General features: G+C 44.0%; 2 protein-coding genes and 1 long non-coding RNA gene across 6 annotated transcripts in view; 2 read left to right on the top strand and 1 right to left on the bottom strand.

Annotated features, from left to right (window-relative positions):
• Positions 1-20,216, top strand: part of LOC310689662 (aldehyde oxidase-like) — a 52,377-nt gene extending 32,161 nt beyond the window's left edge. The window contains exons 27-37 of one of the 4 annotated variants that reach the window (XR_014517567.1): positions 1,375-1,470; positions 5,370-5,498; positions 6,846-6,920; positions 9,117-9,169; positions 10,573-10,687; positions 12,298-12,363; positions 12,877-13,065; positions 15,921-16,088; positions 16,367-17,889; positions 18,566-18,892; positions 19,249-20,216. Coding sequence is in view for 1 of the 4 variants with exons in the window: in XM_083467505.1 (XP_083323631.1) it covers positions 1,375-1,470; positions 5,370-5,498; positions 6,846-6,920; positions 9,117-9,169; positions 10,573-10,687; positions 12,298-12,363; positions 12,877-13,065; positions 15,921-16,088; positions 16,367-16,420 (945 nt within the window). In the remaining 3 variants the exon portion in view is untranslated. Of the gene's footprint in view, positions 1-1,374; positions 1,471-5,369; positions 5,499-6,845; positions 6,921-9,116; positions 9,170-10,572; positions 10,688-12,297; positions 12,364-12,876; positions 13,066-15,920; positions 16,089-16,366 lie in introns of all 4 variants that reach the window. The other 3 variants (XR_014517568.1, XR_014517569.1, XM_083467505.1) reach the window with 3 other exon arrangements.
• Positions 20,217-21,370: 1,154 nt separating this feature from the next.
• Positions 21,371-26,309, bottom strand: LOC310691220. The gene is made up of 2 exons (XR_014518396.1): positions 25,942-26,309; positions 21,371-22,740 (listed from the first exon to the last, which is right to left on the bottom strand). It is a non-coding gene; the product is annotated as an uncharacterized lncRNA (long non-coding RNA).
• LOC310689672 (aldehyde oxidase 4-like) overlaps positions 24,079-26,312 on the top strand; it is a 73,304-nt gene continuing 71,070 nt past the window's right edge. The window contains exon 1 of the mRNA XM_083467552.1: positions 24,079-24,244. Coding sequence (XP_083323678.1) covers positions 24,191-24,244 — 54 coding nt within the window. The 5' untranslated portion in view covers positions 24,079-24,190. The remainder of the gene's footprint in view (positions 24,245-26,312) is intronic.

Raw genomic sequence — 26,312 nt, 5'->3', positions numbered from 1 at the left:
CCACTTGCATGCCCCTTGCCACACAACTTGAAATCTGAGCTAGCTTCCCTTACAAGGGCAGACATGCTCCTGATAGGTGTGCCATGGTTGGCAGCAGTGTCAGTTGTAATCCTTTACTGCGCTTTGATTGTAGGAGGGCAATACATGGGAGTGGTTTTTATTTATGCCGTCTCCTTTGCAGCTTTCAGTGGTGTATTCTCAAGTTACGACTGACCCCCAAGCAGGCATGGAATTCCCACTAAGCACCATTCTTCCCCCACTGCAACCTTGACTTTCCTATCATCATCATCATCATCATCCTTGCATTGCTGGTGAACCATCAACATGGCAGTTTTACTAGCACTGTGTACCACCAGCAGAACAGCAACACCGTGCTCAAGACTGCCCCGAGACATTTTGCTGTCCACAAGGACAGTGCGTTTCCAATTCCACATACAGAAATTTGGCAGTGGAAGGTCACTTCAGCACTTCTGAGCAGGCAATGCCCACCACCACACATGAGGACAGCAGACTGGCTTAGGGGTGCAGGCCAGGCTACGTGTATCTCTGTCCTCCTATACCACTTCTCCCTACCACCCCAGCATCTGCTTGCCTGGGGTAGCTGTTTTCCTCTGCTTAATGCAAGGATGGGGAAATAATTTTTAGCCCTTCTGTCAACCTTCACGGGTGAAGAGGGCCAAAGGCAGAAGCTGACAGAGCAACAAGTGTGAATTTCATCTTTGGACCATTGGCTAGTTTCTACACACCCTTTTCTATCTTCCAAACGAGCAACAGCCAGCGTGGTGTAGTGGTTAAGAGCAGCGGACTCGTAATCTGGTGAACCGGGTTTGATTCCCTGCTCCTCCACATGCAGCTGCTGGGTGACCTTGGGCCAGTCACACTTCTCTGAAGTCTCTCAGCCCCACTCACCTCACAGAGTGTTTGTTGTGGGGGAGGAAGGGAAAGGAGATTGTTAGCCGCTTTGAGACTCCTTCGGGTAGTGATAAAGCGGGATATCAAATCCAAATCCAAACTCTTCTTATCAGTATTCAAGTGCATATTCCATCAAGGGAGAAGCACTCGTGGAGGGTGTGAAACATGGACGGCTAGGGACTTGTGTTTGGAGAGTGGATGTGGCTTGGGAAAAGTCAGGGCAAGTCCTGGAGGCTTGCATTTGACTCCTTGGCCTGAGGTTGCCAATCCCTGACCTAAGAATAGGGCTAACACTAGTGCAGCAGATTGTAGCAGCAATCCTAACCTTTCATTGCAGAGCGTCTCTTTAAAATATATATATAGCTCTTCACTTTTAGATTGATAAAGACAGCCCAAGTGAAAACATTTCTGCTCGTTTCATGCAGAGTGCAGAGCCAAACTGTGTGTTCTTATTTTATGCAGGCCGCTGCTCTGGTTCATTTGTATACCGATGGGTCCGTGCTTCTGACTTACGGTGGTGTAGAAATGGGGCAAGGGCTCCACACCAAAATGATCCAGGTACTAGGAATTGCTTATCTCTTGCTTGTGTGTGTGAATAACAAATTGCTTTAATGAGAGTTTCTGCTGATTGACATCTTTAATTTTCTGTTTTAAAAAGATGGCAGCAGTCCATGTTACTTCCTGGCATCTATTTATTAGTTTCAGTGAAGTTATGCCAGATGGAATATAGTGGTCTGATCTCAAGATAAGGGTAATTACAAACCCCAGTTTTTGTTTTTTTAAAAAATAATATTTATTGAAAAAAAGAGTTTTCTCAAAATTACAAAGATAAAAAACAAAATTATAAAAAGAAAAAAAAACAACAAAAGAAAAAAAGAAAAAACAAACCATTATTTTCAAGTTATCAATTTTCGTTACCTTCTTTCCATGACCTCCTCCTCCCCTCTCTTGTATCTTGATTTATAATTGTCACAGCAAATCCTTCTCATAATTCATAATATTCTGTCATTACGTTACCTTACTCTATTATCATCTTATCTTATAAAAAGTCTTAAAACTTAAAACTTAAATCTTATCTTTACTAACTTCTCATAACCATTACCTTTTTACCTAGTTCTTAAAACATTTTTTACAAGAGCCAAGTAATTTCATTTCAACATTTTCCCAACATTCATAAAACATTTCTAGTAATAGAAAACAAAAAAGAGAATAATAAACAATCCAATCTTCTTCCAGCGTCCCCTCCCCCCGGTCCCGGGATTGTCAGTCCTTTTTATCCCATTATTCTGGCACATAAACCTGGTGCTCTTACATCCGAGGCCTTCAAATATCTTCCATGTCCCTTCCGCAGCTCTTCTTCATATTTTCCTTTCACTCGAGGGAACGCCAGCTCAGTAATGTTTTTGACCCTTTTCAACAAGTCAGCCCCTTTCTCATAGTCCAGACTAAGCTCCATGTGGTATTTTAGGACATGTTTCAAATTCCCTCCCAGATTGGAAGTCCCAACAGCTCCAAACCTCTGGCGGCCCATTGCCAGACTCGGAAAGTCCAAACATCCCTGCATAGGGGGGGTCAGTCCAACCCCCCATTTCCAAGTCAATCCAAGCTTTGTCTTTCCAAATCTGGTTTTTCCCAAGTTCATTTATCAAATCCAAAGGTTCATTTCCCTGCTGGGCCAAAAGACCCATCCCTGGCGCCCCAGATTCAACAAAATCCTCTTCTTTCTGTTGTTCTGTCATGGCGCGCTCCTGTTTTGGTTCCTGAGTGGGTTCCATATACTTTTCCACTACCTGATCAAAGGTTCTGGCAGCCTTAGTCATAAAAACCATCTTTTGGCTTAATTGATCCAATAGGGCATTTATTTTACAGAAAGCACCCAGCAGTGCTTCTGAAGGCATTGTCCTGCAAGGTCACAAAATCCTTTCCCACGGTTGTAATCAGTGACAGCTGCAAGTTCCCAGAATTTAGTTACAGTTTTGTCATTCCCCTCAAGGGGGGGAACTTCTGATTGTTCTTTTCCTTGAAAACAACAGCAACAGAGTTTCTTTTTCAAGATGTTTTGTCCATATTAGTTCTTTTAAAAGACGAAAGGAAACAATGGAGTCACAATGTTTCTCTCCTTTTAACTATCTGTCAAAGCATTTATTTCTGGTCAATGAGCTTCAATCATCAAGTCTGACACCCCGCTCCAGGGTCAGGTCGGTGGAAAAGTACTTTAACTTTATTTCTGCAGGTTTAAACAACTCAATAAAGGGACCCCCTTCTTCTCCTGCTTCCGAAGGGGGGTTCCGCGATTTTAAGTGCTGAAAGCCGATCCTTTAAAAGTAAATTTTTAAGGCTCTAGTTTGCATTGTCTTTGCTTTGTTGTAGCTACAAGAGAACGGAAGGGTGACTTCCTGTTTAGCCCTTTCCATTTCAGTACCGAATTAGGGTAAATTTTTAAAAGTCCAAGTTCCTTTTGTTTCACAGCACCGCGCCACTTCCCCCTCTTCACTTCGGAGCCCGTTTATGGGCTCCTTTGTGGGTTGGGGGCGCGCTAAGGGTGCCCGCCGAGTCCCACGGTCACAGGCTTCCTCCGCCTGTGATTTCCAAAAGGGTCCCCGCTATGCTGCAGCGGAAAAGACCCGTTTCGTGCGGAGCTAGTCCCTCCAGTTCAGAGGGAGTCCGCCATCACCGGAGGCGCCACCCCGGAAGTCTCTACAAACCCCAGTTTTAATTGAGGACCCAACCCCCGGTGGTTTCCAGGAACTGGAAGCATTACTGCCTCTAGCTGTGGCTAATAATGACTGCTCCCCACTTCAAATGGGGGGCGCTTTTTGCGTGGCCGCGTGCAGCCCCCTGATCCCACACGATTCCGGCAATTCGGCCTGCTTTCACCTCCCCGAGCTGGATACCTGGAGGTTCCCGCCCCACCTCAGACAGTAAACCAATCCCAGCTGGGGAGGTGTTGCCAGGGGAGTCAACCAGGTAGGGTTGGGACCGCCCTGCACACACAATAGAGGGTGGAACTTACCTGGGAGTCCTCAGTCCCCTGCCCTCCCTCAGTTTATGCCTTCATTTTGCAGGTTAACATCTTCTTTACAGGTATGCGGGCGCTGCTACGGTCATTGATGGTTGCTGTTGAAGGATCAGGAAGGAATTTCCCTGCATTGGCAGGTTTTGCCTTCCCCGTAGCAAAAACGTCACAACCTTGGCAGTTTCAGGCCTTGGGCGGAATCCTTTAGTCTATCTTCCCTAAATTGGGGGGGGGCGTGAAGCGGTGACCCATGCCCCCCCTGTGGCGGTGATCCCAGGGTTCCCCATTAAAGGGGTTGTTTTTGGGGGAGTCACTGGCCGTACGCTGATAGGTTGTCAGTGCTCTCCCCTGCTTTGCAGTGAAATGGGGGGTGGGCTCTCTGCTTACATTCTCCAGAGCCAGCCCAATCCCCACACTGTTTGGACAACCCTGATGTTCCCCAGATCCCCGGCTGGGGACTGGGAGGGATAAATGCCCAATGCCTATGCCAAGGTCTCCCTACATCTGAAAGTTTAATAAAGTTGTGGCCAATTTTAATCCCATAACATGTCATGAGTCATTATTCCACCCGGGGGCCGGGGGGGTCTTCGTCTGGCCACGCAATACTGCCTTTTATTTGCAGTTGGGAAGCCACATTGGGAACAATGAGCTAGTTATGCTCGATGAAAAGATGGACAAACCTGGCTGTTTCTGGTCCGCATTACTTTCACATGCTTTTAGCCATAATTTAAGTCTGCTTCAACACTAATCTGCATTGGGGCAATAAGGTTAGTCAGAGAAGATGGTGCCAAGATGTGAAAGTTGGTGAACACTCCCTTAACTGTCTGCAGCATTAAAAGAGGAGCAAAAAACCCAACCCGTCCTGACATCTCTTCACCTACCTTCAGCGTTACTCTAGTTAATATGCAGAACAGCTGTGATTATACGCAAGCAAATTAAATAGTTATCAGTTCCTGATACATGTACATGATAAAATAGGCTCTGGCTTCTTTGTATGGTCTATATACAGTAGACATTGTGGAGGAGCTAAACCTTAATCTGATTTCTCCAGCTATACCCCCTCCATGACCATGGGAGTATAATTATTCCATACAGTATTCAGCTGCTGAAAGTGGGGGAATTTGGGTCAATGGCATTTGTTGAGTGTCTTTGTGAATGCCACTGAACCCAAAAAGACCTTTTGCAAGCAGAACTATGAGGTGTAACCCTTTTGTGTGTGTGTGTGTGTGTGTGTGTGTAAAGGTCTAGGTCAGGCTTCCTCAACCTCGGCCTTCCAGATGTTTCGAGACTACAATTCCCATCATACCTGACCACTGGTCCTGCTAGCTAGGGATCAAGGGAGTTGTAGGCCAAAAACATCTGGAGGGCCGAAGGTGAGGAAGCCTGGTCTAGGTTGCTGTACTTAAAACAGAATATTGTACGTATTCCTTTCTCATTCTAGGTTGCAAGCCGAGAATTAAAGATGCCAATGTCAAATATTCACTTCTGTGAAACAAGTACGCAGACAGTCCCGAATGCATGTGCTTCAGTTGGATCAATGGGAACGGATGTCAATGGAATGGCAGTGAAGGTAAAATAAGATATTAATCTTCTAGTTAGTGCAAAATTCCAAGGTTCCAGCTTCTTGAAAGATATTCATAGGAGCTTACTTCTGGTAGATGATGATGAAATGTATTGTTTTTTTTGAAAGACTTTCATACTAAGTGCACAGAAACGCTCAGAAGAAAGCACCACTGACTTCTTGAACACAGGTGCCTGACTGTGTTTTAGGATTGCAACCTTAAATAACGTATAAACTATAATAATAATAATTTATTATTTATACCCCACCAAGCTGGCTGGGTTTCCCCAGCCACTCTGGGCGGCTCCCAACTGAATATTAAAAACACAGTACAGCATTAAACATTAAAAACTTCCCTAAACAGGGTTGCCTTCAGATGTCTTTTAAAAGTAAGATAGTTGCTTATTGCCTTGACATCTGCTGGGAGGGCATTCCACAGGGAGGGCGCCACTACCGAGAAGGCCCTCTGCCTGGTTCCCTGTAACCTTACTTCTCGCAGCAAGGGACCCAGCAGAAGGCCCTCGGAGCTGGACCTCAGTGTCCGGGCTGAAAGATGGGGGTGGAGACACACCTTCAGGAGCTGAGTCCTACTTTCTCTTATTCCCCATACCTTGAGCAACATTGTGTTTTGCAGAGAAGATACACGCTGAGATGGGAAGTGCTGGGAGTTTCATAGATTCATAGAATTGTAAAGTTGAAGGGATCATGAGGGTCATCTAGTCCAACCCACTGCAATGCAATAATCTCGCACCCAATGTGGGGGTCGAACCCATGACCCTGAGGTTAAGAGTCTCATGCTCTATCCTGCAATGGCTTTCAGACAGCTAGGTGGGAATGTACGAATCACAGGAACAGCATAGGAAACTGCCATATACCAAGTAAGACATCTGGCCCATTTAACTTAGTTTTGTCTACACTGATGGGGAGTGGTTCTCCAGTTTTTCAGGCAAGGCTCTTTATCAGACTTACCTGGCAATGCCAGGGATTGAACCTGGGATGTTCTGCATGCGAAGCAGATACTCCACCACTGAGCTATGGTCCTTACCTGGTGAGCTACAGCACAGAGCATGCAACATCTGGTTAGTGCAAATTTGCCCAATTGGTTGTAGTACAGAAGAAGCCTTAATGAGGTTTAACTGATGCCCTTCCTCTTCTGGGTTGCAGAATTTAAGCTGCTCAGGACTGAATGTGGAGGCTCTTGATTTTTTTGTTGAAATAACCTCTTGGCAATGCCATAGGCTAGTGTTCAATGACTCCTGTGGTGTGAGCAACAGCGTAGCAGCATGGCAAAAACAGAACCCTTTCAATGTCTTACATAGAAATTTTCCTTCTTTGTGCTCCTCCCAATGTCATCAGGATGCCTGCCAGACCCTCCGGAAACATCTTGAGCCCATCATTAGGCAGAACCCTAAGGGCACATGGAAAGAGTGGGTAAGATTAGTTCTGTGGTTTCCATGGATTACCCTTTATATGGAAATTCCCAGGGCACATTTTATGTTTTTGCACTCCCTTCAGATCAGAAAGCATCAATTTCTTGCAGCATGGCTAATTATAGTGCTGCTGCATGTAAAACTTTAGCAACTTGTAATTTTGCTCTCTATTCCCGGTATTATATAGTATGATACAGTTACTAGTAATTTCAGCATTGTCAGTCTTTACTTTGTTTTGTTGGGGATCATTTTATATATTTGGGCATTTCTATTTTGACCGCTGGCTATTGACCATAACAAAGGGGTTGATTGACTTACAGCAATTAAATAAGAAACACCACAACAGACATTTGACTTGTATTAAATGTTACATGACTTTAGAGCCAAGGCATAACCTCTTGTTTTAACTTGCCTAGCTTACCGCAACATGATTAAAGAAAGAAAATGGAATATGAAGAGTTTGTGTTTATGCAGGACTTTGCCCCTGCCTTTGGCAAGTTTCTTCATTCAGATTTGTTATTCACACTTTTATAAAGGGGCTTGTTTTCTTTTCCACTGTCCCTTAAATTAATGCACTTAGTACAGAGGAGAGGAATCTTTCGCACACCAAGAACTGCTTTCCCCTGTGGGAAGTGGTGTGCACAGCAATTGATGTGACTCTTACCTTTGTAAAGAAAACAACATTGCAGCCGCACAAAAGTCACAGATTTCTGCATCCCCTCCTACCGTTCTGCATGCACAGTTCTCCGTACTTCATCTAGGCATGCACAGGGTGTTACCACAGCTGAAGGACACATTCCAGGGGGGATATTAGTCTACGGTTTGAGTGGACAAATTAACATTTAAATTAAGAGCAGTGAGGAGGTGAAATGAAGTGCCATATTTTTCGCTCTATAGGACGCACCTGACCATAGGACGTACCTTGTTTTAGAGGGGCAGAACAAGAAAAAAAAAATTCTCCTCCTCTCTGCTCAGCACCCCTTCAGCGAAGCGGCAGGAGAAACGGAGCCCCTTCCATTTCTCCTCCCGCTTCACTGAAGGGGCGCTGCACAGCTCTCCCTCTCTGCTGAAGCCGGGAGAGTCTTACTCTCCCGGCTTCAGCAAAAGGAACCGGAAGCCTTCGGAGTGCAGCGCGAGTTCCCACTGCGCTCCAAAGGCTTCAGGGATAGCCACCTGAAGCCTTTGGAGCACAGCGGAAACTCGTGCTGCGGCTATCCCTGAAGCCTGGAGAGCGAGAGGGGTCACTGTGCACTGACCCCTCTCGCTCTCCAGGCTTCAGCGAAAGCAACGCATAGCCTCTGGAGTGTGGAGGGAGTGCTCCCTCTGCGCTTCGGAGGCTTCGCGTTGCTATCACTGAAGCCAAGGAGCCTGCATTCGTTCCATAGGACGCACACACATTTCCCCTTAATTTTTGGAGGGGAAAAGGTGCGTCCTATAGAGCGAAAAATACAGTACTGTAGACACATTTCCAGAAGCTTTATGGCGCACGCCGCTATATAGAAAGCAACTTTTTCCACCACCAGGTGCTTCTCTTTTGCTGGAGGAAAATATACGGCTACTAAGAATTAGGTACAATTTGACTCTTAACTAAGCTAATAAACCTGTGTGTGGTGCTAGTGAGAGCTCATGTACTGGGACGCCTCTCCATAGAAAACAACTGCTTGCAACTATCATGTCAGGAAGAAGGCTAGGCCAAACTTCTCCCTGAAACACTAATTTTCTGGATGGATGGGATTGTTTTATTTGGAGGAGTATTCAGCTACCTGAGCTCCTACCAGCAGTCTTACTTCCTCAGTGAAAGCCTCATTTTCACAATTCTCATATGTGCAACATTCCATTTCATCATTCAGTCAACTGGAAATACAATTTTTTCCGATTGTATTTTATTAAGTTTCAACACTTTTAACATATACAATCAAAACACGATTTCGTCTTTTCTTTTTGTTGATTTCCCACCCCATTTTCCATGGAGTTGTTTCTCCCCTTCTGCTGCCCCCTATATTCTATCTATTAAATCATAAGCACAATATTATTGCCTGATTACTTCTGTTACTCATAGCTCAAATCCTGCTCATGAGTTGATCGTCCAGCTGGAAATATTAATAGGAATGTCTTGGTTTTAGCATGGCCATGGTATCTTTTTTATACAAGATTGCTTTTTGAAGGAATAAACTTACTATGCTTGCTTGTTTTACAGGCCAAAGAAGCGTTTGAGCAGAGTATCAATCTGTCAGCAATAGGTTATTTCAGGTACTAGATATTAACTCATGACTTCAAGAAGTGACTGTCAAAAGAGAATTACTGTAATGACTTGCATAACAAGGTGGCTTCTGCAGGGATCATGAATGACTTGAGCTGATGCTTTTAGTAGTTGCATATACTTCTTAGACATAAGCATACAGAGAAAAGGGCATGTCATGTCTAGTCTTGTGCATGAAGGTCCTGAAGGAGAATGTTAGCAGCAGAGTTAAAGCTACACGACTGTGGCCTACTGTTTTGCATTCTAGAAGAAGAAGAAGAGTTTGGATTTGATATCCCGCCTTTCACTCCCTTTAAGGAGTCTCAAAGCGGCTAACATTCTCCTTTCCCTTCCTCCCCCACAACAAACACTCTGTGAGGTGAGTGGGGCTGAGAGACTGGGGCTGAGAAAGGTCACCCAGCAGCTGCATGTGGAGGAGCGGGGAAGCAAACCCGGTTCACCAGATTACGAGACTACCGCTCTTAACCACTACACCACACTGGCTCTCTATAATGAATCATGCACACTGATGGCACTAAATCGATAAATATTTCAGGGAGGATCCAGAGGATCCTTCTGTGATTGAAAGGCACTAAGATCCAGCAGATCGTTCTGCTGGAGAAAGATGCATTTTTTTTAACCAGTTGGAGAAAGAGGAAGGCTGCCCTGTGCTGCTTCCCAAATGATTCCAGAGACATTCCCAACTCTCCAGAGCCACTTTTCAGGCAAAACTCACCTGTTCTCCCCCTCCCCAACCCACCTCATGGGCTTTCTCATGATCTGCATTCTGCTTACAGTAACTCTGGATCCAAACCACTGATCAAGTGGAAGGAATTATTGGTCGCATTCAGAAATTTGTACATTTGGTTAAAAGTGCTGTCAGTGAGTCTGGAGGGGTTTTTTTTATGTTTCTGTAAAGGAAAAGTCTTTCCGAATCAGAGAACTCAGGTCAGCGCTGCATTCTGACTGCATCAAGGGAGAATATAATGTGGCAACGATGAGTAGTAGATGATACAGCTTTAAATGAGGAAAAGCCAAATCCATAGATCTATTAATGGGTATTAGCCATTATAGTATTGACTGGCTTTGGGGGTGAAGAATGTCAGGGGCTTTTACCTACATCTCCTGTTTTGGGGTTCCTGGAGGCCTGGCCACTTCCAGAAACAGAATGCTGAATTAGATGAACATTTCATCTGATCAGCAGGCCTGCTGCTATGTTCTTAAACAACATGATGCATTATCAGAGCAAACATCACATTGCTCCACTGTCATGACCGATTGTACCAACTGAGGGTCCAGCACATCACTGTGATTGTGAGGCTCTTTATTGCTATTTCCCCCTTGTCTCCTTTATTGTTGTTCCCATGCCTGCAAGCATCCCTTACTCTCCAACATACTTTGTTGCTTCTTGCAGAGGTTATGAAGCAAACATGGACTGGGAGAAAGGGGAAGGCCACCCATTTGAATATTTTGTTTTTGGAGCCGCCTGCGCAGAGGTTGAAATAGACTGTCTGACTGGAGACCACAAGGTAAACTGTCAGGTGTCACTTACAGCTAGTGCAAAAAGCACAGCCAAGTTCCTGTGTAACTAATGAAAGGCTCTTGTGTTTTCTTTGTCGTATTCAGTCTAAACAGTTGTTTGCAGTGGACAGCAATAAATCCTGCTGGTTTCTACAAAGCACAGCTAATTGGAAATGGGTGCAGGATACTGTATTTTTCGCTCTATAAGACGCACCAGACCACAAGACGCACCTAGTTTTTGGAGGAGGAAAACAAGGAAAAAAAATATTCTGAATCTCAGAAGCCAGAACAGCAAGAGGGATCGCTGCGCAGTGAAAGCTGTTCTGGCTTCTGGGATAGCTGCACAGCCTGCATTCGCTCCATAAGACGCACACACATTTCCCCTTACTTTTTGGGAGGGAAAAAGTGAGTCTTATAGAGCAAAAAATACGGTGATTGGAAATGGGTGCAGGATACATAGTGGTTTCTTGTGTGGATTGAGTTTAACCTCTCCTCCTTCCTTGTGTGACTTCAGTAATCCATGAGCTGCTGCTATGGCACATGCATGGCAACTTTGAATGTGAATTCATCCGGGCACTTGTGTTGCAGTAGCCAACAGCCTCCACTTTGCCCTTTTCCCAGCTGTTTTCTTCCAAAGCTGACTGGGCAAAAGCAGGCAGCCTTGTGCAGAACCAGACAGCTTTTTATTTAAGTTTTACAATTTATGAATTCCATTTTGCACATGAATTTTCCCATAGAAGTGGTATACTGTTTATTGCCACAGAAAGATAAAAAGAATACATAGCATTTATATAGCACATAAACGAGTGTAGTCCACTTTGCATATATTGTGTAGTGGTACCTTGGGTTAAGTACTTAATTCGTTCCAGAGGTCTGTTCTTAACCTGAAACTGTTCTTAACCTGAAGCACCACTTTAGCTAATGGGGGCCTCCTGCTGCCACCGCGCCGCCGGAGCCCGATTTCTGTTCTTATCCTGAAGCAAGGTTCTTAACCTGAAGCACTATTTTTGGGCTAGTGGAGTCTGTAACCTGAAGCGTATGTAACCCGAGGTACCACTGTATCTCTAATTTTGGAGGATTCCTGCAGTATTATTCCTTTTTGGTATATGGGAATCTGGCTTTGAGGCTGAAAGGCTGCCCGGTACATTCATAGTTGAAGGAAAATTTTATTTAAAAAAACCAGAAACCTTTATTCAAAAGTTACAATACATTTTCAATCAGTATATTGGGAGGATTCAAAAGCTGGTATTTGTTGGTTTCTTAGCCAAAGCTCTCTTTCTTAGCCAATACAATGCACCAGCTTTGCTGGCTACTGTTACTTTTCCATTAAAGTGATGTCCACTCTACCTACTTCTAAAAATGAAAGTAGCATCATTGACTTTAATATGGTTTTAGACTGGGGAAAGTATTACAAGATAAGGACTTCAGCCCTAAGCATACTTATAACAAATAAAGTATTGTTAAATTCATTGGGACTTATTTCCCAAAATGAGCCACAAATAGGTCATATCACACTGGGTACAAATTCTCGATATCCTAGCCATAATATTTGGCTCATCTCCTCATGCTTCAGTCCCCCGAATGTAATACAAAGTTACAACCTGTTTTTCATTAACAGAATGTCAAAACAGATATTGTTATGGACATTGGATGCAGCATCAATCCGGCAATGGATATAGGTCAGGTAAGTCCTGAGAATTTCTTCATTTTGCTATGAGGTACTAAATTCACTTCAATTAGAATCATAAGATTTGGAGGGAGATCCAACTCCCTGTTCAGTGACAGATACAAAACCCAACAATACAGAAATTCACTGAGCACAGGATTGGACCTCCTTCCAACTCTTATGATAGAAATGGGTAATTAAAATGTAGCATCTTGCAAAAATGCCATTTCAGCTTTGTTAGATGGTGAAATTTAAGAGAAGGAGAGCAAAGAATTGAAATATTTGTGAAAGGCCAGCATTATTCATAGAATTCTGAAAGTCTAATTACAATATTAATGGAAAGGTGTCCAGTTGTCCTTCAGATGTTAGATTTTTATGCTTGCTTTTATGGTTCATTTGTTCAATTTTAATAATAAATAATTATAATTTTAAAGCTAGCATCGCTTTCAGACAATGTAACGAGAGCTCGTATTAATTTAACACAACAAAGTATATGGAAATCTCACTATAAGCTATCCTTCCTCTTGGCAGATTGAAGGTGCCTTTGTCCAGGGCCTTGGACTCTACACAACAGAGGAACTCAAATATTCCCCAGAGGGGGTCCTCTACACACGGGGCCCAGATCAATATAAAATCCCTGCTGTTTGTGACATTCCAGAACAGATCAGTGTCTCCTTGTTGGCATCTAGCCAAAACCCAACAGCGATCTACTCATCCAAGGTAAGAAGATTGAAATCCAAGGTGAAGTTCTTCCCCTTTTCTCCTGCTAAACCTAAGTGACCCATATTACTGAAGGAAAAACTGCAGACTTGGAGGATGGGATGGAAATGATACAAGAGAATAAGTTGTTTTCATTATGAATATCTTGTTACTGTATTATTAATCATGCGGCTATAATCCATCCCACAGCCATTCAGGCATAAGTGCGCTTGAAATCAACAGTGATTAAATGCGCTTAACAGCGGTTGGGTTTATGCCCACATGGATATAATATCAGGAGTATTTCATTCAGTTTTGTGACATATTATTGAGCAAGTTGTCTCCCCTAAGACTGAAGTCCTCAACTTCCCATTGGAATATTGATTGCAGACCACAAGGCAGCAGAGCCAAAAGAAAAATACATGATATACTCCAGTGGGAACCCTTGCTAGGCAATTGTTTCACTGTAGCATGTCCCCCTATCGGGAGAAGAGCAGTCAGTTTTGAGGCATTCCAAGCCCTTCTTCTTCGCCGAAGAATTGATGCTTTTGAATTATGGTGCTGGAGAAGACTCTTGAGAGTCCCATGGACTGCAAAAAGATCAAACCTATCCACTCTGAAGGAAATCAGCCCTGAGTGCTCACTGGAAGGACAGATCCTGAAGCTGAGGCTCCAATACTCTGGGCACCTCATGAGAAGAGAAGACTCCCTGGAAAGGACCCTGATGTTGGGAAAGATGGAGGGCACAAGGAAAAGGGGACGACAGAGGATGAGATGCTTGAATAGTGTTCTTGAAGCTACCAGCATGAGTTTGACCAAACTGCGGGAGGCAGTGGAAGACAGAAGTGCCTGGCGTGCTCTGGTCCATGGGGTCACGAAGAGTCGGACACGACTAAACAACAACAACAACAACAACAAAGCCCTTTTTGGAGGTATGATAGCAGAACAGGCTATCAAACAATCGGAAATAAGGAATGCAATTTTTACAGTGGCGTAGCCTTCTCTCTTAACTACCCATCGAGGCAGTGGTAGCTAGAAAAACTGTGCCAACTAGCCGAAAACAGTCAGAGCACAGTTATTTACTTGCAGCCAAACAGAACACAAGTTATGTCAAACTTCTAGCAAAACAAGGCCAAAAAGCCTAATGGGGGATTAGCCAGTTACACAGCTTGACGGATTGTGACTATAAGGCCTAAATTATCCCTTGCAGACCACACACTTGAGTGTTATTATCTGTAGCTCTGCTGGCTGTGCTAACCACCTCTGCTTGTTGATTGGCATCCATCTGTTTTGAGAGACAATGGAGTGCACCTCCAGGGATGAATTCAAACCACTGTGTTAGCAGCACCAAAATGACCTCCCCTTGCACAGCCCTGGGCAGTATGTATGGAGGTCCTGAGCTATGCAGATGGCAAGAGCCTCCCCTTTCAGCCTCACTGATGTGTTACACAGGAAAGTAGAGCAATACGTTTTGCACCAGCTTGACTGCAGGATTTGCCGGAAAGAGGCTTACTGTACATCCAACCGTTTTAGGGGCTGCACTCTGGATTTGTGCAGGGTTTACTCCTTAGCTTTTTCTTTTTCCAAAGATATCCCACGTGGCATCTTGAGGTCTAGGATCAGTGTTTTCCTTCTCCTAAATGGGCTCCCTTCCTAAGTTGACGAGCCCCTGGGAAAGCACTAATATCAGGTGATGCCAATTGTGTCCATCCATATCTTGATCTCATTGGGCTGACGCTCAAAAGGGCTTTTCACCTTTGGCCTTTTGGATGTAAAAACTGTGGCATGTAAAATGAAACACGTCGTTCCAGGGAACTGGACAGATGTTGCATCTTAGGATAAACACAGACGAGGGGGAGCTATATAGTGGCAGCCCAAGCTCAGATGAGAGGGGCAGAATAATAACAGTCACAGATTCCTAGTCTGTGACATCAGCCAGCTGCATGGGCAATTTGCTCTTCCCACTACACTCAGCTCTCCAGCACCCATGATAGGCTGCAGTTGCGGCTGCCACCATTTTGGAATATGGTGAGCAATCTTTGTGAACCGACTAGGACACAATAAAAATATGTTCTTGAATGGCAGCAGTGCGTTACTAGCAGAGAGGTGTGGCCTCACATTGTTTGTTTTCATTTTGGTTAGTCTTTAAAAAGCTGCATGTGCACACATGTGGATATAAGCTCATGCTTTCACATATATTTTTAAAGCAACCACTCAGAATAGGTTAAAACCTTTCTAAAATAGCCCAGAGTTTGCAGTCAGCATTCTCAGAAAGGCTGCCACAGGACCCTTGTTAGATATACAGCTGTCTCCTTCTCCACAGATGAGCAACAGGTGGGCACCATTGCAATTGTGACACTTGGACATTGATAAGCCACCCAGTACTGATTTGAGGAGTGCTGCTACTTCTGCTACCATCACTACTGCTCCTCCTCCTTCTCAGTAAGGCAGGGCCACCTACCACCCTTGGAGCTTAGTGGGAAATAAGTGGAAGGACAGAGAATGAGACTGGAATATCCACTCATCACATACTGAATCGGAAAGCCCGCTAGTGGCCCCATTGCAAAGGCCCCCTCAAGCTTGGAGCCAGCCCTGAGCACAGGGAGGTGTTATGCAGTAGGTTCCTATGGCTTCTCACATCAGCCACATGAAGGTGCTGGCTCATGTAAGGTCTGCCTGCTGGCCCAAGTGAGTCCACAAAGGCTGATGCCACCAAGCTCTTAAGAGTGTGTCAGATGCTGGGTCTTGTTCCCACACAATGAGAAAACAAAACTCATTTCGTGTGCGGACAGAGATGCTCCCTGAAAGGTTCTTGATGTGAAATATTTGCTAATGCCTCAACATGATTTCACTGCTTTTGTCTCTGCTTTTGGCAGGGCCTCGGTGAAGCGGCACTTTTCTTGGGGAGCTCTGTATTTTTTGCAATATGGGATGCAGTGGCTGCTGCCAGGAAGGAAAGAGGATTGCCATCAGACTTTGTGTTGAACAGCCCCTTGACTCCTGAACGAGTGCGAATGGCCTGTGGTGACCAGTTTACGGAGATGGTAAAGATTTTTAATGCATCTGGTGCCTAATTCTTCTTTCTCTTGTGACTGTCAGGATGAGGAATAGGTTACTCTTAAATTAAAATCAGGACGTAGCATCTTCTGGTCTGTCTGTCCTTAATGGCACCCTAAATCTTTTGTGCCTCCAGTGGCTTCCTCTCGTTGCCTTCAGGTATTGTTGAATCAGTTTCACAGAAATCCAAACTGATTTTGCAACAAGCCTTAGCAATGACTCTTCAAGACTGATTGTTCCGTTTACTACTTATTCATTTTTCTAGATCCCAAAGGATGAAAAAAGCAAGTCCACTGTTCCGTGGGAAATCTCCCTTTGAAGAAGAACCAGGAATGTGCAGAAAGTGCCATGAAGTGCTAACTTCTTCAAGTCAACATCTTCCAGTGCTTTATCAACAAATGCAGTTCATTTTAGTTCAGTAGTTGCTTTCTTGTGGGGAATTATATTGCAGGCTTCATATTCATTTACATGAGAGTCTCCTACCATTTTCACACTGTTTGGTACTAGGCTGCTACAATTCAAGGCCTAACCATTTGGTGGTTGTTTCTATCTGCCTTGCTAGGTTCCTAGTGCTAACATATTCCGTCTCCTTCATGGAGCCCCCTCAGCAGATCCAGGGGTCTCCTGCCTCTCTTAACTCATTTGCCAGTCTACTCTCCCTCCTCTCCCAGGGTCCTATTTCACCATCCCCTCCTTTTCTTGGCTACTAAGTTTCCTACAACCTCTAACCACCTTTCCATCCGTCTTCTGCCTCTTTCACACCTCTTTCCCTCAGTTTTTCAAGGTATTACTAAATGTTACAGAAAAACATGTGCCAGCCACTAGACATAGCAATCATGTACAGAGTTCCCCAACCTCAGGCAATATCTAATTCAGCCTTCCCCAACATAGTGAGCCTGAGATGCTTTGGACTACATCTCCCATCATTCCTGACCATTGGTTATAAAATGGCTGGAGCTGAAGGGACTTGGGAGTCCAACAACATCTGGGTTGGCGAAGGCTGATGGTAGCTGAACTTGCCTTGCATCCTCCTCGTCTCATTATGCTGTGTGTTTCCCTGTTCCCACATGCCAGGATTGGCTGCCACTGAGCATCTGCCTACTGCTGCTGTTGTCTTTGAAGTGCGAATCTCAAATTGATCCACTTTATTTACTTTGAACAAGGTCTGTGGTAAAATAAATCTTGAGCTGGTTTTGGCTTTAGGAAACCTACTGTGCAGTGGTGCGCATGAAAGATTGCTCGGGGCATCAGACAACATCCTCAGGGTGTGAGACAGCATTGTTTAATGACTGCTGACTGTTAAACAGTACAAGGTGCATGCCAGAAAGAGTCCCTTTGTGCATCTTAGACGTCTGGTTCATGCATTATCTCCTGGGACGGTTGTGTTGTGTAAGATAAGCTGTCTTTCCAGAATATCAAGCACTAGGCAATAAAAAATCATGCACATTAAAAGATGCATATGCCACTTCCTAAGGCTACCATGCAGATTATTTCTTGAAAGGCGAAGGAAATAATGTGAGGAGTGATCTGTTGTTTGATTATGTGCCTTGTTATCGCACCTTTTTTAACTAGAGCATGGATTAAAATTGATTAAGTATGCAGGTGCACGAGTAATGAAGCCTACAAGTAATATTGCTTCACACTTACCATGTTACTCTCTTGTGTGTAGCTTTGCCAGGAAGACTGAATCACTTGGCTTGCACTTCACCGAACTTTAATTTATTTTCAGAAGTTTCTCAACAAGTTTAATTAGAGATGTGCAATATATATATAAAAATAATCCCTTCCGTGCTCATGGGTGATAGAGTGGCAAAGAATTTAATGGGAGGAGGAGGAAGAAGAGGAAGAAGACTAGTTGCACTCATTCCGGCTAAGAGAATGGCAGTTCCTGGGACTCCCAGAGATCCCAGAGATCCAGAGTTGGTACCCCTCCAAATGTCAGTGGATTCCACATGCCACCATACCATATGGTTGGTCTTGGAGACCCCAGGTTCTCCATCTCTGCTGTCACTCACGGTCCTTGTCTCACACTCTTTTTCCTGGGTTTTGCATTTCACTTAACCCATGCTGTGTATGTGCAGTTGCACCCACGCCCTTGCATGCACCTTGGATCAATATGAAAATGGCAGTGCTGTGAGTTTTCCCCTCTGTGCCATCTGGTACAACTTGTCCTGTATTTTGATGTCATTGAGCTGTGCCTTTCCTTGCTTCACAGGATTGGCTGGTGTGGGCCAGGAAGCACATAGTGTAACAATGTGAGGACGCTGGGCAAATTGTGCTATGCATTATAAAGCTGGAAGAAAGATTCTGTGTTTGGCGGCACCTACCTTTTTTTGTCCGTTCACCCAAAGCAGAACTAAATCTTACAGAGGGCTTCTGGGCGGGGACTTAATGTTGTAAGTAGGTTGTTCAGAAATTACAATTGGGTTGTTGTCAACAGTTTTGGGTTTTTTTTAATAAGGAGCCCGCCCCCCCCCCGAAGGGTAAATGCAGGTTAAAGGGGGGAGAATATACAGTCTAGCATTTTGATGCCAATGAGATTGTGCAAAAAAACTGCACGAGGAACACCCATTAATAAGTACCTGTCTGAAAGCAGCCCAAGTACACAGGTGCAGTGATATAATTTCACACCTTTTTGAATCTTGTTTAGAAGAGCAGAAAAAACTGATGATGCGCAGGATGAGAGTTGGAGAAGGTTCAGAAAAGGCAATCAGAATGATCAAGGAGCTGCAGCAGCTTCCCTATGAGGAAAGCATTTTGGACTTTTTCATTTAGAGAGAAGGCAAGTACCGTATTTTTCGCTTTATTGGACGCAGTTTTCCCCCTCCAAAAATTGAGGGGAAATGTGTGTGCGTCCTATGGCGCGAATGCAGGCTTGTGCCATAGCCGTGCGCAACCCCTCCGGCAGGGAGAGGCTGCGTGGGGCTAAAGAGGAAGCCAAAGCAGTGAGCGGGATCCATCCCACTGGCTACCTTGGCTTGTGACATAGCCGCGTGCAACCCCTCCGGCAGGGAGAGGTTGTGCGCAGCCTGTACGCTGCTCTTTGGGGCTGGAGGGGGGAAAAGATTTTTTTTATTGATTTCCCCGTCTAAAAACTAGGTGCGCCCTATGGTCCAGTGCGCCCTATGGTGCGAAAAATACGGTAAGTAGTGACATGATAGGATTTTATAAGACTAGGCGTGGCATGGAGAAAGGGGATTGAGAAAATATTTTCTCCCTCATAACACTAGAAACATTCAACGATGCTTATTGAAGTACCTCACGCATAGTTAAGCTCTGGAACCCACTCCCATAAACGGCATGATAGCCACCAACTTGGAAGCCTTTAAAAGAGGATTGAACAAATGTAGAATAGACTTGTGCTCTGTCTGTATGGTCAGAAGCAGAATTATTTTGAATACCCGTTGCTGGAAACGGCAGAAGGAGTGAGGGCTCTTATGCTTGGATCTTGCTTGCGTGCTTCTCGCAGGTATCTGGTTGGCCTCTGTGAGAACCGGGTGCTGGACTAAGTGGGCCATTGGCCTCATCCAGCAGGCTCTTTAATGAGAGACTAGCAATTCTGTGCAAAGAAAAATTCAAGAAGTACAGTGCATATCATGCATTGTACTATTGTAATATTGGTAGAAAAATGCAAAAATCTGTTGGCATGGTTGCATGTAAGGTATTCTACTTCCTGACTTTCTATTTTGCAGGGGGAATTAGACTGCATGTAGCAAATTTGGGTTACGAAATTAAAGTGTATTTGGCACTCTTATGCAACAAACCATACTCCCTCTAAATGACGCTTCTTGTAGTAAGGAAAGTGTAGGGAAGAATGCACTGGAAAATGTAGGGTTACAATTGCTTGATGTGATGTACTAGAATTTCCACACAAATCAGTCTCAACTAATAGTGTATAACCTCAAGAAATTTTGTGCAAACAAATCAAAATGAATGATAATCTGTAAGTACCCCAAGTCTGGGAAATGTTTGCTGGTTTAATCAAGCTTGTTAAGGTGATGTGATCACTACAACTGTTGGTATTCATTTCTGTTGAACAAAAGGTCCCATTCTGTTTTAGTGTGGACAGATGTACCTCGGAGTCCTATTACCTAAATAAACTTTGTAAGCTTCCATTTTTGATCTTTTACTTGAAACCGCCCACAAGTGCTGGGCGTGTTAAGCAGAGGGGGGTTATAGAGTCAAATGTTTCAGAGGAGGAATGAAATATGCAATGTTGATACCTTTTCCCATCTCTGTCAACCCTGATCCCACCATGGGTATAATCCCAGGAACTACTCAACATGGAGAGGTAGTTTCAAGTCAAGGAATTGGGGAGGCTAGCTGTTCTGGACAGGGTTGCACTGCCTTTGAAGGGACAGGTGCATAACCTGGAGGTGCTCCTACAGCTGTCTTTGAAGGCTCAGGTGGTCTCCACAAGCAGTGCCTTTTACTATCTCTGGCCAATTTACCAGCTATTGCCATCCCTGGACATGGAGAGCCTTGCCACAGTGATCCAAACACTGCTGGTAACAGGGCCGTAGCTAGGGGGTGGCGAGGTGGGCCCCTGCCAGGGGCGCAGGTGAGGGGGGGGCGCAAAATCAGCTGCCAAGACCCTCCGCCGGCCAGCACCCTGTCCAGCCAGTGCTCCCTGCCTGCAGCCAAGCAGGACAAGGAAAAGGGCCCGCACCAACTTCAAAGCTTGCCTACTCTGGAGTCACTCCCCCCCTCCTTTCTCACACCCTCCCTCAAGGGTGCCAACTTGAATAAAATACATTGGGGGGGCAGGTAAGCACCGCCCTGTATAATCGACCACAAGAGGGAGCACACGGACACTATTTGAATGGCAATGCCCATTAACTGGGGGGGGGGCTCCTCAAATATTTTAGGGGGGGTGAAGGAACCTTGGCCCCAAGGAATTGGCTCCCATGCCCTTCTCCCTATTAAAGTGGGGTGCTCCCCACTTTATGCGATTTCACTTATGCAGGCAGGGGCCTAGAATGTAACCCGCACGTAAGTGGGGAGACGCCTATATACCGTCGTCTAGGTCAGCCTTCCCCATCTTGGTGGCCTTCAATCAGAACTCATTACAAAAAAGAATTCACTCCAAGGTGAAGTGCATGAGGAATTGAAGGGGGGTGTTGGAGGAGAGGCAGAAAGAAGAGCTAATTTGTTCGTGGCTGGGGGCGCAATCTGGACTGTTCTGCCAGGGGCGCAAGATCACCTAGCTACGGCTCTGGCTGGTAACCTTAGAAGTGGAAAATTGTAATGCACTCTGTGTGGACTGTCCTTGAAGTTCATCATCATCATCAAACCTTTTATTGGCATCACATACAAACATCCATAGCAAATCAACACAGAATTCCTGCCTTCCCAGTGACACAAAACGTTTGTCAAATGAAAGAGGCAAAGCAGTCTAACATTACATCTCTAGGTCTCCAGGGAGGTCAGACGTCTGCAATGTGTTTCGACGACAAAAAACCAGATATAGATATTTAGCCACTAACTTAGTGAGCTCCTGATTATTCCCCAATAATAGAAAATGTATGACCTCTAACTCTGGTTTCCATTTGGGGATGCAGAGTTGATCTAGGAACTGCTGGCGGAGATCAACATATAGTTTACATTTAAGAACCATATGTGTAAGAGTTTCCACCTGATGGTCTTCACATGGGCAAATTCTTTCTCCTTCCACCATTCCCGAGAACCTTCCCTATAGGAGGTTTGAAGGATTTGAATTAAACCTGGCCAGCGAAAATGCCCTTTCTTGAGGATTAAACAAAAAATCAAGATAATTGTGGTTAATTTCATATGCCCAAGAAAGTTGAAAGTTAAGAGGGGAACATGGTTTCTCTGCTGCCGCTGTTAGTTCCTGGCGTTCAATGTCCCACAACCTAGTTTTTATTATAGCCTTGGCAGATGGTGGGGGCATCAATCGCAAAAATTCCACTGACAGCCCAAGTTGCTGTACCTTTAGGTTAAACTGTTGTAGCCCTGGGGAAAGAAAGGGATCTAGCAAAACGTCACTAAGGAGAGGATCTTTATCTGTTGTGAGGCAGATGTTTAGCCAGCATGTAAGAAATCTCGCCCAGGCTATGGTCTCTACCTTGTGTTACCTCCCTCTAGACACAAGGCTGCATAGGGTACACCACGTGGGACAGCAAAAATCTTAATAAGGAAAGCTGCCTGCACTCGTTTTACCAGCTGGATAAACCCTGGCAGCCAGACTGGAATTCCGTAGATCAATTGAGCTATAACTTTGGCGTTGAAGACCTTGAGGGCATTGGGGATATGCGAATTACCTCCTTATAAAGAAACGCATTATGGCTTGCATAGACATCTTATTGGCATTCACCGCCATGCAAGGACCATAGAAGCCTATGATGGAATGTGATTCCCAGGTAGTTGAATTCTAATACCTGCTGGATGGGTTTTCCACCAAATACCCAGCTATAGATTTTGCGTGAATTCCCCAAAACTATTTGCTTTTATTATTTTGCTTTTATCAAAGTTCATGCACAATTTCATTCTGGACAGATAGTCAATACAGGAATTTAACAAACATTTTAGGCCAATTCTTGTCCGTGAAAGCAAAATCATATCTGCATATAGAAGGATGGGAATACTTGATGCATTGAGTTTTGGGCTGTGGGTATCCACCTGTTTTAGTAAAGAAGCGAGGTCGTTAGGAAAAAGATTAAAAAGAGAGGGAGCGAGTACACAGCCCTGCTTTACTCCTCTGTTTATAATGACAGGATCTGTCATTACATTCCCTGGTGGTGTTCTTATGCGACAGGTGTTCTTTGTGTAAAGCTTTTTGATCAAGTAAAGTCATCTAGGTTCTAGGCCCATTGTCGCCAATTTGGACCATATCAGCCCCCTGTTGACAGTGTCAAAAGCAGCCTTGATATCAAGGAAGGCCACATAAAGACATTCTTTATGAAGCTGCGTGTACAGTGGTACCTCGGGTTAAGTACTTAATTCGTTCCGGAGGTCCGTACTTAACCTGAAACTGTTCTTAACCTGAAGCACCACTTTAGCTAATGGGGCCTCCTGCTGCTGTCGTGCCACCGGAGCACAATTTCTGTTCTCATCCTGAAGCAAAGTTCTTAACCTGAAGCACTATTTCTAGGTTAGTGGAGTCTGTAACCTGAAGCGTATGTTACCTGAAGCATACGTAACCTGAGGTACCACTGTACTTAGTGGCTAAATGAGATAACACCAAACAGTTGCATAAAGTAGATTTCCCTGGTCCTTGAAGTTGATTCAGAAGCTACAATTAGTGCAGAATGTAGCTGCTAGACCTCAACTTGTAGTGGCCTGATGCAAACACACTTTTTAAAAAATGCACTAGCTACCTATATGCATACCAGGAGTGCTTGGTATTGGTTCTCCAGCTGTGGCCTTTCCTGGACAGTGATTCACAGATGGGTAACTTCAAGACTGATCTATTGTAATGTGCTCTGTGTGGAGGTACCACTGAAGTATGAAGAATGCAGAAGCTAGGCTTTTCCTGCTGCAAACAATTCTGAGAGAACTGCACTCAATGCTTGTTTGCTTCAAGTTACTTGCATTGGCTTAAAAAGCCTATACAGTTTTGGGCCAGGACACCTGACAGAAATCCTGTTCCTGTACTGACCTGCACATTTGTCAAGATCGGCCAGTCTTGCCATCCTTAGGGAAAGCCCACTTCTATGGCAATGTTTGCTGGCATCTCCTCTTTTGACCTTTCAGCGCCCTGTTCAATTGAAAAGGGAGACCGGTACAGAAAGGCATACTTGCTTAGGACGATCACAATGGTTTCTGTGTCAACCAGTCCTTTTGCTTTTTTAAAACAAAACCTTAGGTGTAAAAGCATCTGCCACCTGCAAGAAACCTTAATTTATTACAGCCATGCATCAAATTTATGATTAGAGAGGAAGAAAAGCAACCCTACAGAGCTCTTCCAACCGATTCTGCTCTGGCTCCTCCTCTTCGCCTATATAATTTGTCGCTCGGTTCTGGGCAACACAGACCAAAGCGGTGGTGGAAGCAACTGTAGAATCTGTATCCCCCCCCCTCCTTTTGCTTAATATCTGACAGCTTTCAAGGTGTGCTTTCATACGGCAGAATGGCTAATCCCCAACAATCGGATGAGCTCATTTTTTTTGTGAATGGAAGGAAGGTAAGGATTTCTTTTAGTACTTTAGTGTGTTTTTAAAAGGGGGGGGACAAGGGGCACATTCTTGTATCTACAAAGAAGATTTAAAATGTTCTCTAGATGTTATTCATGACCTTACAAATTACACATCTTTCCCCTGCAATCTTCTGTCATTTCAACTTCATTGTTTACAAGTTGGGACTTTCTTTCTCTATTTCATTGACCACCATTGATTTAGATAAATTTATTGTCATTGTCCGTATATACACAGTATACACAACAACGAAAATCAACTGTGTTTATTTCACGTTACTAAATTAAACTTTGCAGACACTTCCTCTAGTGTTTGAATGCCTAGGTCTTACGAAAATGAAAAAGGATGGAGCAACAGCTGTCAGAGCAATGCTCGGTTGCAATACCGTATCACCAAACTTTTAAAAATGAAAATACGACATGAGTTCACTGTGAGTGCCCTACAACAATCTTAAGTAAAAAGTACATTCAATGAAAGGTTCCCTAATGAAATATAATCAAATAACATTAATATCCCTTCCTGCTAAAAAAGAAAGAAAGAGGTATGCATGCAATTTAACACTTAAAATGCACCCATGTGTTTACTTTCTCTTGTTTTCTCCACTTGAGAACAAAGACAATAAAACATCTCCATTTACAGATATTTCACCCAGAGAGGACGAGGAAATGATTAAAAGACATGTGTCATGTTTCTTAGCAACTTGAATTCTGCATTTATAGGAAGAAAACTACTGCATGCACTAATTGTGCTTTGTATACTCTCAACTATAAGTCTACTATGACATAACTATAAGAGAGGCACTTTGATTTCAGTGGGAGAGAATTAAGCACATTTGAAACTGTCCTATTGAAATTGTCAGTGTTTAAAAGTGATTACTTGGCTAAATTGTGCCCTTATTTTTTATTTATTATTATCAGAAGAGGAAAATAGTGGGTGGCATTCAACTAACATTTAAGTTCATTAATTTTAACATCTGGAGGGCCAAAGGTTCCCTTCAGCTGCTATAAAATATTGTTTCATGCCACCCCAATCTCTGAGCAGTGAGAGATTCCAGAGGTTCGAAGCACTTGCCCAGGGTTTGTGTTTCCTTTTGGAAATGAGGCACAACAGAGAATACGGTGTCTTTATGACATATGGTTTCTTTACACACATATACAGCCTTAGCCTACGATGGAGGGGTTCACAACATTAACACCCCAAGAGTGTCCTACTACTCCCATAGCTGCAGCCTTGGATTCAAGCAGAAATCAAACAGAAATCTGCCTCTGGCTTTCGAACCTTCAGCTGCATTTCTAGTTTACATCACAGCTCCAAAAACTCTACATCAAACTCTGGCTTTGTATTCTAACTAACTCTGAGTTGCTATCATTTGCTATCTGGCATACAGCCCCTCTCCTTGCTTTCTTAATGGCCCATTACCTTTCCTTCGTTCTTTTAATGACCCATCACCTGGGCCTCATGAGGAAGTTTGCCCGGGTCCCAGGATTAAGAGTCTGGCACCCATTTTTACATTTCAAGCCTTGATTAAATTCTCACACTTCCTGGATCCAGGAATTACAGGTGCCTGGCACCCACAAATTCATAACAGTACTCATCCATTCATATATTTTATTACTCTTCTGCCTTGTTCTCTACAAATACATCATAGTTAAGCAGAACTTCCAAAAAAGAAAAAAATATTACAAACCTTATATGTTGGATCCAAATAAAACTAAATGCAAATAAGGGAGAAGGATTTGGATTCCAAATCTTTTTAAAGTTTCTCCGGTATGCAAGTGCTCCCCAAAATGGTTCCCATCATAAATCAAGGCATAAATCAAGATTTCAAAAGATGCAATGGGAGCACTCTAGATGCAGAGTAAATGCCTGGAATGCCATCAACCCAAGTAGCTGAACTCAAGTTCCAGTTTCCCTGTGGTTTGATAAGACCTGCATTGTTGCATCTGAATAAGAGAAACTGAAGAAAAGCGGCATGTGATATTAATTCCTCTCATCAAAGCATAGGTAATCCTCTTAAGCAAGGTGTATTTTTTGGTTTCTCGACTCTCCTTTCTAATG

This window comes from Podarcis liolepis (assembly GCF_965112155.1).
Source record: "Podarcis liolepis genome assembly, chromosome: 1".
NCBI classification, from domain to species: domain Eukaryota; kingdom Metazoa; phylum Chordata; class Lepidosauria; order Squamata; family Lacertidae; genus Podarcis; species Podarcis liolepis.
This window is presented reverse-complemented; position numbering and strand designations above follow the sequence as displayed.